Source organism: Bombus pascuorum, chromosome 4 (genome assembly GCF_905332965.1).
Source record: "Bombus pascuorum chromosome 4, iyBomPasc1.1, whole genome shotgun sequence".
In the NCBI taxonomy this organism is placed as follows: Eukaryota; Metazoa; Arthropoda; class Insecta; order Hymenoptera; family Apidae; genus Bombus; species Bombus pascuorum.
In genome coordinates, this window is record NC_083491.1 from 1,135,663 (window position 1) to 1,150,872 (window position 15,210).

At 38.7% G+C, this 15,210-nt stretch overlaps 1 protein-coding gene across 4 annotated transcripts in view; it reads left to right on the forward strand.

Moving 5' to 3' along the window:
- LOC132906402 (matrix metalloproteinase-2) overlaps positions 1 to 15,210 on the forward strand; it is a 117,738-nt gene that overhangs the window by 41,349 nt on the left and 61,179 nt on the right. Inside the window, exon 1 of one of the 4 annotated variants that reach the window (XM_060958568.1) lies at positions 13,314 to 13,405. The exons of the other annotated variants lie outside the window; for them this stretch is intronic. Coding sequence (XP_060814551.1) covers positions 13,329 to 13,405 — 77 coding nt within the window. The 5' untranslated portion in view covers positions 13,314 to 13,328. Of the gene's footprint in view, positions 1 to 13,313; positions 13,406 to 15,210 lie in introns of those variants that run through there. 4 annotated transcript variants of the gene reach the window in all.

Below are 15,210 nucleotides of genomic sequence, written 5' to 3' on the forward strand. Positions count from 1 at the left end.
TTGTTTGCGATACGTGCGTGCCGTTCAATTGGACATTTGGTGGTTTCCGTTTTCTTAGTCTTTGCTTTTATTCGTTTATCTTGTAGCCATTTCTCTATTTTTGTGATGTGCTCTTGTAGTAACGTGACTGCTGTTTCTGTATCAGTGTGCCTGACTAGTACAGCCGTGTCGTTCGCGAATGTCAGTATTTTGCTGTTGGTAGTTGTTATGTCGGCCATGTATATAGTTATAATATTGGTCCTAACCCATTTGCATCATGGCCGTACTTAAGAGGATTGCTCCCTATCACCGCGCGCGGTCGGTCGTAGGTGCAGTAAATGACATCCGAATTCTTCATGGAGTTTATCGAAAATTTACCGTTCAAAACGATTGGTAGACAATGTTACTTAACAAAAATCGCATCTTACGTTCTTTATAGCAGAGGAAAAAAGTAAAAATTATTTATTTTAAAAAAGAATTATTTAGATTAAAATGGAAATAAAAAAAAAGCAGTCGCAGTGCGCGGATTAATCCGCGCTTGGATGCAAATGGACTAAGACGACGTTTCCTCGCGGTACCCCTGTTTTGATCTCTTTTACTTCACAATATACATCCTTTATTTTTACAAACAAAGGTTCTGTTGCTTGGATATGATTTGAGTAAGTGGTGGATTTATTCCGGGAAGTGTTTTTTGGTTATTTGTAAGAGGCTTTCATGGGTCACGTCTCGTTCATCTGAAGCATTATTTTCGCAGCTCGCCATCTCGAGACGGTATCGAGAAACGTCGATGACTTTGTTCCCTGTATGGAATATTTCCTCGATGTTTGGATGATAAAATGCTGGAGCAGTGATCTTCGTAATATGTCTAGAACCGCGAAATACTCGGACTAGTTTCTTTCCATTGGGCGACTCGTTAGAAAAATAATCCTTAGGTCTGAGAAAGGTCAACTCTGCTGGGACCAAAAGGAAAATCGATAGGATATCTTGTCTCGCATCTCGCCTTCGTTTCTCGCATTGTCTATCGTAGGACAGACACGCTATCGATTCTGCTTTTCGCTGGAATTTCGATACTCCTTAATCCTTTGTACCTTGACGCTTTATCGAAACAGGACGAACGTTATTGCGCGGTGCAACGTTATCGTGTTGTTCACCGAGAACTCGGCTAAAAGTGCTATAGATATTACATAGTATATCGCGTTACTATGTATTTATCCAATTGCCATTGAATGATATCACGAGGGTGTTTACTTCCCTCGGGTAAAACAATGGATTCGTAATTGATCGATATTCCAACTCGATAGACCGTAGACCGATGTTTCCATTAAAACTGTTTTACGCCTCGGACGACGAGAGCTTTTTTCCATCGCGAAAAGAGTCATAGAGTAAAGTAAAGGTAAATTAACTGTTAAGGTTATTCGATGTATGTGGAATTAAAGAAACGCGTGGGTAAATTGTAAGGTATTGTAAGTATATATATATTGAGAATATTAAAGTACAAAGTGTGGAATACAATGTAAGCTGGTCCAGATCCGCACGCTGGTGTCACACACTTAAGAGGACATCATAAAAGATATAACTTAGAAAACACGAAGCTGGCACCCCGCTGGGGGTAGCCACCCACATGCTATATTTATTTTATTTTTTATTTACCAGTGAGATATAACACTTTACCAAATGTCCTTCAGGACAAATTGTAAAAACCAAAATAAAATAAAAAAAAACTTGAGGACCATCCGCTCAGTAACCAGATAGGCCGAACACCCCGCATACCACGTCCGTTGAAACAATAACTAAAAGCCCCCCTCCAAAGGGACTAGACTCTCGATAGAAGGACCTTCCTAAACTAGCGCTAAGACAGTCCGTCGTAGCATCTCGAGTCAGTCTGTCTTAACGTTCCGAATTACGCTGTTGTAACCGTTGCTGTGTCAGATTTCTGCAATAAATCTCATTGTCGCGTACGAAGTTCTATTTTCTTCACCCTATTCGTGAAAGAATCATTTCGTTCACGTTAATTTCGCGATCTTTTGTGTCTCCCACGTGACGCTAGCAATGTTACCCCGAGACTAAAAGAGCCCTGAAACCAACGTCGCACGTGTACCGCTTATGGTCTGTCATCGACGCATTCTTTTGTCTATGCGCTATCGATGACCTTAGCGCTTGAGAAAACCGAAGACCAGATGTAGAGTTTTCTTCTTCAACATTAATAAAAAAAAAGTAGGCGTTTGCGAAGTTTGAAGTAGCCGCAGTGTATCCTCGTGACGGATAACGCAAACAAATCGAAAAACAATAAGGCACCGTGACAGCTAGTAGACCGACGACGATTCCTTTGTTGAGAATCATGGAGATCACTGGTGGTACAATAGCGGCCAATCACGTATCCCGATCGAGAGAGGTGATTCCGTGTCCTGGACACCAGATCACTTCGTACCGGGTCCTCGGGGGTATCCCGACCCCCCACCCCGACTCGTCTCCTGTCGCTTAATTGTCAGAAACAATAGAATTATTGTGCCGAGCTTGGAATAAAAGAGACAGAGAGGTGAATCGAGCGAGAGAAACGGAGATACAAACGGCCAAGAGAGGGGCAATTCGTCGAGGAACTAGAGGGAGAAATTAGGATCGTGTCCATTTTCGTCGCTGTTTCGTAGCCTCTGTCGAGAGAGCCGTATCAATGCCACTACGTTCGTTGCACGTTACGTAACACGTGCCATGATCGCGTTTTGATCACCGTCAGTCTATGTAGCGAAACTGGTTAGTCGATGTTTGCGACCAACAATACCGATGCTGCTGTTTATTTTATTTTCTCGTGGTAACCATCTGTACGTATACACTGGCTGAAAAAAATATTTCTACGTTCAAATTTATACGAGCGAAACATGTACGTACGAAAACTATTTTCATTCGTTCATATATGCGCAGAACGTAACACGTGTCGATCAGTTATATCAACGATTTATAACAATAGCAATGATATTTTCCGAAGTAATTTTCGCTTTAAAAATCTGCTTGAAATTTCATTGGAGTTTCGTTAAAGTTTCAAAGCGACAAAGACTCGATCGCCGAAAGAACATTCGTAACAGCGTTGTTCGCTATTAGTTTAATCGTAAAATCAATACATTAACTGCTCTAATTACGATCTGTCTTGCAAGAACGTTATTTTATCAATTGGTGGTTCGTTTTACACGGGAAAAATACGTCACTGTTGAATCGAACGGCGTAATAATTATCTCGCGATTAAATAAACAGCCGTAGACTCGATATTCTTGCAGAGATGGAAAACGACCACCGCAAAAGGTTGAAACGGCAGGAGATCCTTAATGCCCAGAGCCCCGTTATCGATTTACCGACCGAGGAAACGATTTCCGTAAGAGCACTCCCCTTCTCGCGTCTAGAAAATGATTTCCACTCATGGTCCGCGCCACGAAAGCTTCTACTTTCGTTATAAAATAACACACACGAGTATCACCGTCCAAGATAACCACTATCGAAGATGAATTTGGATCACCGTTTTATTACTCTTCGATTTTATAATCTCACATATGTGACGATAATTCGCCCTCTTTTTTTACGATCACTCGACCGAATATCGTTTTTTCCGAACTCGCAGGCGCGAAATATCGCCAGGAAATTTGTGTTCCAGACATAGTTGTCGATATGAAAAACATCATAAAAATATCAAGCTTAACGTTCTTAATTTGTATCGTGTTCCACGTAAGCGTCGATATCGTCCAACTACGCTTCCTCTTTGCGTTGAAAAGCTCTTGAACCTTTCAAAATCTCTGATGTAATCCGTTATCCGTAAGATTTTTACGAGTTAAACGTTTTAATTCTCTCGATTCCTTTCGTCTATCGTATCCTTTTGTATCGAGGAGAGAGCTTTTTCACGCCCCGGGGCTGTACCGATATCGGTGTAAATATCGTAGATACTTTCAAAGCGATTGTCGGATCCACGCGGTTGCCGTGTATTTACGGTTTGATTGAGAAGTAAATTATACTTGACATTTTCCGAAAAACCAATATCACGTTTGTCACACGGTTTTCAACGGTGCTCGAGTAGCGACGGAAAACATGAAACTCATTGGCTAGATGGTTTCGAGCACGGCTCTTCGTTTTGACGAGTTAAATTTTAATTAGCGTTTCACGCGATATCGAGCACGTGCCTTCGAGTACGCATTCTTCCACGACCAAATAGAATAGATGACAGGTGTCATGAAAAAAGAAGAAAAAAAAAAAAGAGATTAAAAAGGACAAGAAGAAAGAAGAAAACATCGACAACGCATTTTAATTTTCCTTCCCGCTCTTTGTCCGCATCTTGAAACGTTCTAAATTTTACGATATATTTCGTTTATCCTCCCTTTATTTTCGCTTACTCTCGCGTAACATTAGCTCGTCCGAAAAGTTCCTTTCGTTTTATAAGGAAATAATGGACGTACAACATCTTCCGTTTTATATTATTTTATGATTCATTTTATTCTGTGAAAATAAAAATCACAACGTTCGACAGATTAGGTTTCGTGTTTGTATAAAGATGCATCGTTGTAAAAGACGTGACTGTAAAAGAAAGACACTTTCCGGACAACGTAATATATTCGCACCAAGATGTTTTGATAAGTTTACCTACAAAGTATCTGCGATTCGAAATAGCGCAATGCGCGAATATCAGCCCTTTCTCTATTACTACAGTTATGTCAAACACGTTTGTTGCTTCCCTCGATGATACGACATATCCTAAAAGGTTGAAGCTTATAGTAAATATAGCAGAAGTTTGTTAAAGGTGATAGTCTTTTAAAACTTATACGCCTCTTTCGGATTTGCCACTCATTAAAACTTCTTTGGATTTACGAGACGATACAATCTTTTTGGATCTAGTTCGTGTTCAAACTTTCGTGGATACTGCTGAAACTTATGCAATTTTATCACTTCAAGAAGCTATCGATGTGTTATAAAGGCGTGTCAACCTTTAAAATGGAATAAGGATGTATCGTATTTGAAAACCGGAAGATATACCGTAAACTGGCGAGCACTGACAGGTTTTAATAACATTTTACGCTGTAACTTGATAATTCAAATATTTACGACTCTTTTAAATATCTTATTACGACATTGTGTCTTTGGTTGTTTTACAAGAAACATAAAAATGCGTAGAATTTTTCATCCTCTTCTCTTTTAATTTACGTTAAGTACCTCTTCGTGTTATCCTGATTACGGGAGATTACAGTCAAAGATATAATTAAAAAGATAATTAGTAGTAGAGATCGGATCGAAGAAACTATTTGTAGGGTGTGTTTTTCGGATATATTTCGTATCTCTTTGGTGTTTGGTTCAAAATGGAATTTCTTCAGTCACGCTTATTCTTTGGTTAACTTCATTTCCGGATATAATAAATTAGAAAAATCGGCCCTCGCTTGGTATTGGATTGTCCGAAACGTTTCTTTCGTTGTACGAGGAAATAATAGACGCACAACGTTTTTTCTTTTATATTATTTTGTCGAATTACGTACGATCCATTTTGTTCTGTTGAGATAAACACCGCGACATTTCACAGACTCGCTCTCACGTTTGTACGAAGGTGCACCGTTGTAAAAAGCACGTTTGCGAAAGAAAGACGCTTTTTGAACAACTTAATACGATTGAATAGCGCGAAGGGTGGAGAGCCTCAGCATCATTTTTTTTTTTTTTTTGACGTATCCATTAAACGTTATAAATTTATATAAAGTTATGAATTACATCGCATAGCACAGAATTCGTCAGAGGTATAAACGTACGGAAGCTTACATTACCGAGAAACGAAGGATAAACATTTTAATGAAAAATGAAATCTTATGCTAATCTGATCTATTTAATGCGTCGTATTTTATCGTCTTAATTTTCACGTGGTTTTAAAAGCACCTGTTGAGCGTATATATCCATCGGGTGCAAGCAACAATGAGGCATCGTACAAGAAAGTCGAAACAAATCAATTGCAAGTGAATCAACGACCTTGATGTTATACAATTTCAAGTTGTAAGAGACGATCGCGAGTTTAACTTCAAAATGGAATTTCTTCAGTCACGCTTATCCTTTGGTTAACTTCATTTGCGGATATAATAAATTAGAAAAATCGGCGCTCGCTTGGTATTGGATTGTCCGAAACGTTTCTTTCGTTGTACGAGGAAATAATAGACGCACAACGTTTTTTCTTTTATATTATTTTGTGTAATTACGTACGATCCATTTTGTTCCGTTGAGATGAACACCGCGACGTTTCACAGACTCGCTCTCACGTTTGTACGAAGGTGCACCGTTGTAAAAAACACGTTTGAAAGAAAGACGCTTTTTGATACTTAATACGATTGAATAGCGCGAAGCCGTAATTTCTGATCGATACTTTATATATAATATAGTAAAAGAGATCTTAAAATAATAAGATCGTTCGAAATCGACACAGAAAAATTGGATGATAACATAGAAAAGAGAGAATAGCAACGAAGACACGGTGTTCCATATTTAAAGCGTTTGTGATTTCTGTTTGTAATCAAAGAAGAATATTAATTCCGACGTAATTAAGCGCCGAGCAATCCGTAATAAGCTGCTTTAGCTGTACTCCTTGCAATTTGAATTATTCGTTCTAGTCGATATTAAGTCCCGCGATTGTCCATTCAAAGTCCATTTAATTTCATTTAACCTGGCAAGTTGATGTAAACGAAAATACGAATTTCGTCTCGTTCGCTCGCGATCTATCGATTCATTCTTCCTTCCTTTCTCTATCTTCTTCGACCGTTTTTACCGTTTCGTGCTCGTAGACGCCTTTAAGATTATCGAATCGACCAAAATATCGAATTATCGTCGTTAGACTTTCTTTTTTCGTGTCGGTCTGGATGCACGGTTCTCGAAAGTCTCGAATATATTTTAATACATTGAGACGGTTAGCTGGTTATCGTCGGGGTGATGATTTAGTTTGATGAAAAATTTGTCGTTTCCTCGAGAGGAATTTCCGTGAAAAGTTGTATAAGTGCGTCGTTGGAAGATACGCAGGAATATAGATCATTTGGCTTTCCAAGGAGAACGCCGCGTCGCGTCGGGATGCGATAAATTCCGCTCCTCCTACCTTCTGTCGTTCGTTGTACCTTGTGGGCATTTTCGGATGTCGCTTCCTTACCGAATGATATATTAACTTTGTCTCGTGACTCGTCAGAAACTGAAAAGCTCTTGCTCTTTCGTTTCGTATCGGACGAAACTAGAGTCGCTTATCCGCAAAACCTTCCTACGTGCAGCGAAAGCAATTAAGATGAGAATTATTCCATCGGCTCTCTCTTGGCAAGGCATTACGTCGCGTCACCGTCGACTCGGCTGTGTCTTACGACGGAAACGAAAAGACGATTTCTGCGACAACTTACGGTTCCGTTTAGGTGTTTCAAGACATTCGGTTTGTCTCGAAGACGCTACTTACGCGACAGCGACGAGATCAGGTTCTCCGACAAATTATCCTTCGAATAAAAATAAGGCATGATCGATCGTTTCGACTGCGTCGTTACTTTTATACGATAAATAATAAACGCATAAGGCGAGGATAAAAAGTATAAAAACGAACAGACTATGTCGTTTCTCGGTTCTATTAGATCATAAAACAAAGTCAAAGTACAAGCAAAGACTTATTACGTTGTTAAAACGTAACGTTAAGAAACGTGTAATTTGTTGGTAACTGTCGGCGGAAGTTTTAACGAAAATCTAGATAAAATTTTTGCGCAAGATCAGCCAGAGCTGGAAGAAACGGAAAATTCTTGGAGGAATTCGCAGTGAATCAAGCGTCACCTTAATTAATCTTACTTTATACCACTTACTCTTTTTCTCGTCGGCCCTTTATCAAAAGGGCCGACCTACATTGCATCCGTGGTGCAATTGCAACAGAAGCCTCGTTGTACGAGGCTACAGTGCCTCTTTCAGAGCCTTTAACCTACACCTGGTCTCTTCTCGAGTGTTCTCGAACTAGGAACCACGAACATAATGCAACGCGGTGTGTCGCTGCACAGATCTACTAGCTGCAACGTGTACTCTCGTTGCATTTGCCTTTTCCTCTTTATTACGTTACAGCTAGATGCGCGTCTATCGTCTACCGAAACCTCGCAGAATTCTATTCGACGCTGCTACTTTTCACAGCGAACGATAGTTCCGCGTTATTATCGATTCTGAAACTCTTGAAATCTCCATTTTTATTTATTTTTATTGCTATCGAGATTTTGCTAATTATTCTGCTATGATATTTGCTAATTTGAGAAGATAATATTCCAAATTACCAAGACAACGAAGTATAAACTACGAAGAGAACAAATTATCGTTCGTTGTTGTTTGTTTCTAGAAAAAATGTAAATAATTCCAACCGCTATACGTACTTCGGTCGTCCCTGATGTGTGACGTGTCGAATAATTTTTGAAAGGATAAATTTGTGCGTTAGGAATTACAAACGCGAGAGGTAAGTGTCGTAAAGATAAATTCGCCACGCGATACGGCAGTTCTTTCGATGCTTTACGCTGATCGATGAAGCGCAGAAAATGCAGTGGCTGCATTGTAGTAGTAAATTTTCAGTTCCAAAGTTGATTGGCGAGCGTCGATCGACCCGATACGACGCGACGCAACGCGCCATCACAGCGATAGAAGGCACGAAATAGCGTTTATACGCGATCCTTTGGAACAAAGTCTGTCGGGATTTGGCCAAATTAATCGTTCCGTCGTTTAGCTATTAATAACCAACATTTGGATTTATTTGGACGAACGGTAATGTTAGGATATCGCGAGTACGTTTGTTTAACGTACTAGCAAGTCGACACGAGGCAAGCAAGGTGAGATTTCAAAAATTAAAGAGGAAGTTCTCCGTGACAAATTTGAACGTTTAGTTACCGTATTCGTGCGCGTTCATTCGTGTCGCTGCTTTAACCAAATTTATAACTTAATAAATAGCGTATCTGGAAGATTGACTCGAGGCACTAACGTAAGACGTAAGACAAGAAATTGAGTATCGCTGCAGCGTATTATGAGAGCGAATATGAAAAATTTCGCAGCTTTCTCTGCTGATAAATGGCAGAACTAAAGGAAAGCGGTAAGGCTTATCTTTCCTAAGTATCCTTAGTTCGCAGTTTGTACTCCTGAGAAGTTGCTTTCAGAAGTTGTTAGTAGATCGTTTCAGATCAGAAACGTTCTTTAATCGAGACCTTGTTAAACTTGTTGAATGGCGAGAATTCTCTCAGCTTTTCAAGTTATAGAATTAACTTAAACTTCTCCAAATTATATCAGCCTTCTCCAAGTTCCGCGGTTTCTCGATTTTCGGCCTTCGCGCTTACGCTTTTCTAGTAATATATCTAGTCTTCGTTATTTAACTTTGGACGTAGAAATTTAACTACTCCCTGCGTAAAGGTGGTCTTTTTACTTGAACGATAGGTGAAGTCGAGGTACGGATTCTTTTCTGACAAAATATAATCGATAGTTAAGAAGAGTGTCGTGAAAATTGGGACGACGTGGCTAGGTCGAAATATGCGCGTGAATCGGCGAAGCACGTCTCGGTATCAGTTGGAAAATTAGAGAAACGAGACCGACGAATATCGGTAAGGTATAGGACGGCTGACAGTCGCAGTAACTTTTAATTTCTGCGTGTGGTGACTCGCATATGGTCGACGCCCGTTTCGTTCCCTTTTGATAAGGAACAATTATTGGCGATAGTCGGAGAGACGCCCCTCGTAGGACGCCCGCTCAAATATACCGGGTGTCTGGAGTGGCCGGCGTGTACCATCGAACAGGAAACAATAGGCTCTCTTATTCGCCCCTGCTGCTGGCTTGCGGTTCTTTGTGCCAAAAAACGGGCTAAATGCGCTATTGCACCCGACCTTACGCACGCCTACAAAGAGAAGCATAGCGTCGACTACTTCCTTTTCCCCTTTTCTTTCCCTTTTCTTCCCCCTTCCCTTCAACTTTTTCTGCTCCCCTGCAGCGATTTTCTCGATTTAATTTGTCGCGGCCGAAGAAACGTGCCAACTCGCCAATTAAATTTCCAAAATCCTGAACAACTTGCGTTCAGAATTTCTAATCTGTCACGGACGTTAACGATCGATCGTACAAAAATCACAATTTATTTTTTCGTTACGATTCGATAAATGTCGTTGCACAAAGTCTACTCGCAGCTTTATATCTCATATACAAATACGGATGTTTGCGCCGAGAATTACGTGTTTAAATGTCCAAGCGGAAATACCGGTGGTAAATTTTCAAGGAGAAGACATTTTGAGACTTTTATCGATATCGATAAAACGGAAGAAAATAAACACAAACGACCAAAATATCTAATCGTAAAGTATAAACAGAATTTGAGAAAATTTAAGTTCTAAAGCAGAACGAGACGTTATCCTTACTAACGTGTTAAAAAAGTAGTTATATTCCTACTGAAACTCGCTTGATACGGTGTATGGTACATCGGTAACGTTTTTTAATCATTGCAAATAAGAGGAAAATAGTTACTAATAGAGATACTGTTCTTTGTGTGGTTCGCACATTTAATTTCCGATTTACTAAATATATATATAGTTATAGTTATAGTTTTGTGTGTGTGTGTGTGTGTGTGTGTGTGTGTGTGTGTGTGTGTGTGTGTGTGTGTGTGTGTGTGTGTGTGTGTGTGTGTGTGTGTGTGTGTGTGTGTGTGTGTGTGTGTGTGTGTGTGTGTGTAGAAAATAGTTACTAATAGAGATACTGTTGTTTGTGTGATTCGCACAAAGAATAAAAATTAACTCGAATATATATCTATAATTCTAAATATATATATATATATATATATATATATATATACATATGTATATTTTAGAATTATATATATATATATATATATATATATATATATATATTCGAGTTAATTTTTATTCTTTGTGCAAACCATATATATATACGTATGTATATTTTAGAATTATATATATATATTCGAGTTAATTTTTATTCTTTGTGCGAACCACACAAACAACAGTATCTCTACTAGTAACTATTTTCTACATATATATATATATATATATATATATATAAAACTATAACTATAACTATATATATATATATTTAGTAAATCGGAAATTAAATGGGAAAAATGTAATTGGAAGAAAGTTAAGTGATAAAAGCAGGTTGAACGGATAATAAGAATCCCGAGGGATGCTTTTTCAAAATCCTGAGTCTCGTAATCATTGGACTGCGAACAAGGACGCGCATGCGCACAGCTTTCCCCTACCACCGGCGGAAGTATAGAGAGTCAGCGTAGAAACGATCTGGCTTTGCCTCAGTATTCCGCCGCGTCCTGTTTCGTGAATGTTGTGCTTGCATTCGCTCTGCGATTTCCGTCTTTTTACTTCCGTGGTAACAGCAGTTGTCTCGAACGTCGAGTCTGTGAATCGAATATCCACGATGACTCAACGTCGAGTCGTTCAACGTAGCATGGCAAGTTTTACATTTGAATTTTCCATTTAACCGCTGTTTTTAAACGCGTCGCACGATTCTTTAACTCACAGTTATTAAGGTCGTAGGCCTAACAATTCCAAAATTACGTACATCGTATCGTTAGAATAGCTAGCGAAAATTTGCCCAAGATAATCGTCTATCTTTGGAATAACGTTTTGGAAAAAAATATGACAAATTGCTGTAATTCGGTTCTGGTCAACGCGATAGATTATACTGCCCCCCTTTGTCGATTGCCTTAACTAATGTCACATTTGAGAAAAATGGGATGCCAGTTATTATTTTCTCGATGCCGTTTTTATTATTTTTTTTTTTTATTGACTTTAAAGTTTTCTCTCCTCGTTTTTTTATTACAAACTACGTAATTTTTTCAATTCCGCGTACACCCAGCGAACGTATTATCGGCAATTGTTGGCGATTAATTAAACGTTTCGGATAAAACGTTTTAATCTTATAAAGAAACTGACGACGAGACGAAACGCTTTCTCGTAGGATACGGTTGAAGTCGTATTTAAATAATAATGAGTTTTTTCCACGCATATGATTTAAACGTAAATTAGAGATGCACAAGCGCAGAAACTTAGACGTGAATAATTTGAACATGATCGTTAATTCATTATAAATATAAATACATTACAGTCGAAATATAAATTTATCATTCAGATTTAAATAAATGAAACGTAGACACAGCGACCATGCGTAACGGAATAAAATATCCTATTTGCTTTTCAAATATTAACTTGGAATTATTTAACTTAGCCATCTTACCTTCAGTAGACACTTTGGTAGGACACTGTCTAGAGCTCTATAAATTAGTAATCGCAAGTGGAAAACAGTTGGAATAAATTATTGCATTTCCAACTTACTTACAAATGACTACGTCATTCGCATTCATAGTTCATCATTCGTCCGTTAAATCGTAATAATAAAGTTTTCAAATATCCGCGTAGATTTTACTTGCTTCGTGACAATGTAAATAATATTATTGAGAATAACGACGATGTTAAGAAGAGTATAAACGTTTTCTACGTTGCAATTGCATTGTTGTAAATTGTATTCCGCGAAAACTCGCAGAGTAGGAAAGTTTCCGAGAAATACCGGAAAATTATGTAGCAAGTTAGTGGTCGGGAAGTTAGTGGGCGTACTTGATAAAACATGGAAAGATTTTCCGAATATCGAGTAGTTTCAAATTTGTCGATAACGCAACGAATAGATGGATGGATTATGGAAAATGAAATACGTCGGACGACGTCCACCTCTTTTCTACGACCGACCATCCACTTCGAGGAAATTGCTTTCTCTTTTCGAGTTTTTAAAAGGGGTTGAAGGAACGATCGAGAAGACGCTCTCTTTCGTTCTTCTTCTCTCGTTGCAGATTCCCTCGATTTCCATGTTGCAAAAGGGATAACTTTCTTGATGCAACTTTGCTGCCAGTCGAATATTTTCAAATTTTGCATTTTGTTCTTCCGTGTTAACGCTTAGCTCGGAAAAATTGTTAGCAAGATACAAAATAGGCGGAATTTGAAAAGATCGGAAACTATCTGGTCGCTCGCTACCTCGAACAATTCGTTTCAGTTGGATTTCACGTGAAACCACTATCTGTAGTTTTATCCGTTTCCCCGGAAGACCTTTTTTTTCCTGGCTTTTCTCCAGGGCCGAATAAAAATGTTCCATCGAGAGTGTTACTCATCCTTTTTGCTTTTATACCCTCTAACTGACACGTATACGCGCAATATTCCCACGTATAAACTTTCCATTGGTTTTATACTCTTCTTTCTCCACCGATCCTGTCTTAATTTTCTCGCCAACGAGAACAACGGCTACGTCGTTTCGATCGCAGTCTCGTTACAACGTCGCACTTGTCCGATCGGATGTACAAGTACGTCGAAGAAACGGCTATGACACAATTTGTTATCCTGATTTCTCTTAGACGTCCTCTTCCCTGGCAAACGTGTTATCTCCATGTTGTACAAAGGTCATAAATTCCACGCCTCTGGCTTATAACGTCGAATCTTGCTTGTAACATAGGCTATGCCCTACGAACGACGAACGCGAATTACATCTAAATACTTTGCCGAGTTGTTAATCTCAATTTTAGTTGGATAAAAGTTAGCTGTGTAACAACGAACAGTGAGATAAAACTAGGAATATTATATTTCACGAAGCGATTTCCAATTTTCTAATTTCTAACAATATGCGTTTAGTTTGTTCCATGACACGCGTATTTTTCGGATATTTTGAAAAGTCAATAGACAAGAAACGTATTTTACGAATTTAATCGGCCATGGCGAGTTCTCTCTCTTTCGACATGGTTCGCGGTATCCTGCCAAGATAGATATCTACATGTGTGTTTGCCCTCGTTATTACACGAGATAGCTCCTATCTAGATTAAATAATTTGTCGTTGTTTTACGAGCGATAACAATTTATTTCCTGCTGGGATGTGGTAATTAATAAAAATTATAGATACGATTCCTGTTTCTTTTAATATTCGTCGCTTTCCGTTTTCGTCGCATCACGATACAGCGAAATCTTCGCTGAGAAGAAAAATATGTTCGTAACGAATTATTCTATCTATCATTACGAAAAATCATCCTCGTTTATATCGATATAATATATTTCCAACATTACTGCACGTTTTGTATATTCTTTCCATACATTGGTATTGTAGCGGATGATGTATAGATGTTTGGAATAATTTTTTTTTTTTTTTTTAAATAGTTTATTTAGCCAATATTTGATTTTTTGTACATTTTTGAGATTCACAATAAACAATGAATTTGAGTATAGTGTGTTTAGGCAAAAGTACCGATACGCGTCGGTACGACGTAGCCATGGTCTAATATGTGTCTTGGATTTTCGGTTTTTGTGTTTATTTTTTTGTTTTTTGGGTTTAAGTCGCATTGGTGCGTGATTTTTGTGTATTCTTGTGTGTGTTGTATTTTGTCCTGAAACTTGGCCGCAAAAACAGGACTCCTCGGTGTATGATGTTTGGAATAATGAAACGACGAGAGTGATCGCTGTTGCAACCGTCGAAAGGTATCTCGAATAAATGAATTAAATAACTAATAGCGTCGATAGACGTTTGTACAAAGTATGTAACAAGATGGAATAAATCTCTCGCGGATAACTCGATAATAACTCGTAGATACTCGTCTCGATAATCGCTCACAATAGATAACTCGTGATAATTGCCTCGCTCGCGATCGTGTCCTCTTATTTATATTTGTTAAGGTTATTCAGTGGATGGAATTAAAGAAATGCGTGGGCAAACTGCAAGGTATTGAAAGTATATATATTGTGAATAGTAAATTACAAAATATGTGGTACTATGTAAGCCGATCCAGATCCTCTCGCTAGCAACGTTACCCTGAGACTGAAACAACTGCCGAAACCAACGTCGCAGGTGTACCGCTTATGGTCTTTCCTCGACGCATTCTTTTGTCTATGGGCTTTCGAAGACCTTAGGCGGTTGAGAAACCGAAGACCAGATGTAGAGTTTTCTCAGAAGTGACCATCACTTCAACAATATTGGTCGGGGGGTGTCGAAAGATTCAAATTTGACTTGGAACGACGACTGCCCTCAGCGACGACACTGTTTTTGCCTGAGAATAATTTCGTACGTCGAGGCGGTATCCTTATCCTTATTCACAACAACAACGTCGGTCACTCTCGCTTCGCTTCGTCCTATGACTCGTGTGTCGCCACAGTATCTTTTTTCTTTTTAGATTTTCATATTGCAAATATTGTATATGTATATTTTTATTTGTTCAAATGCATA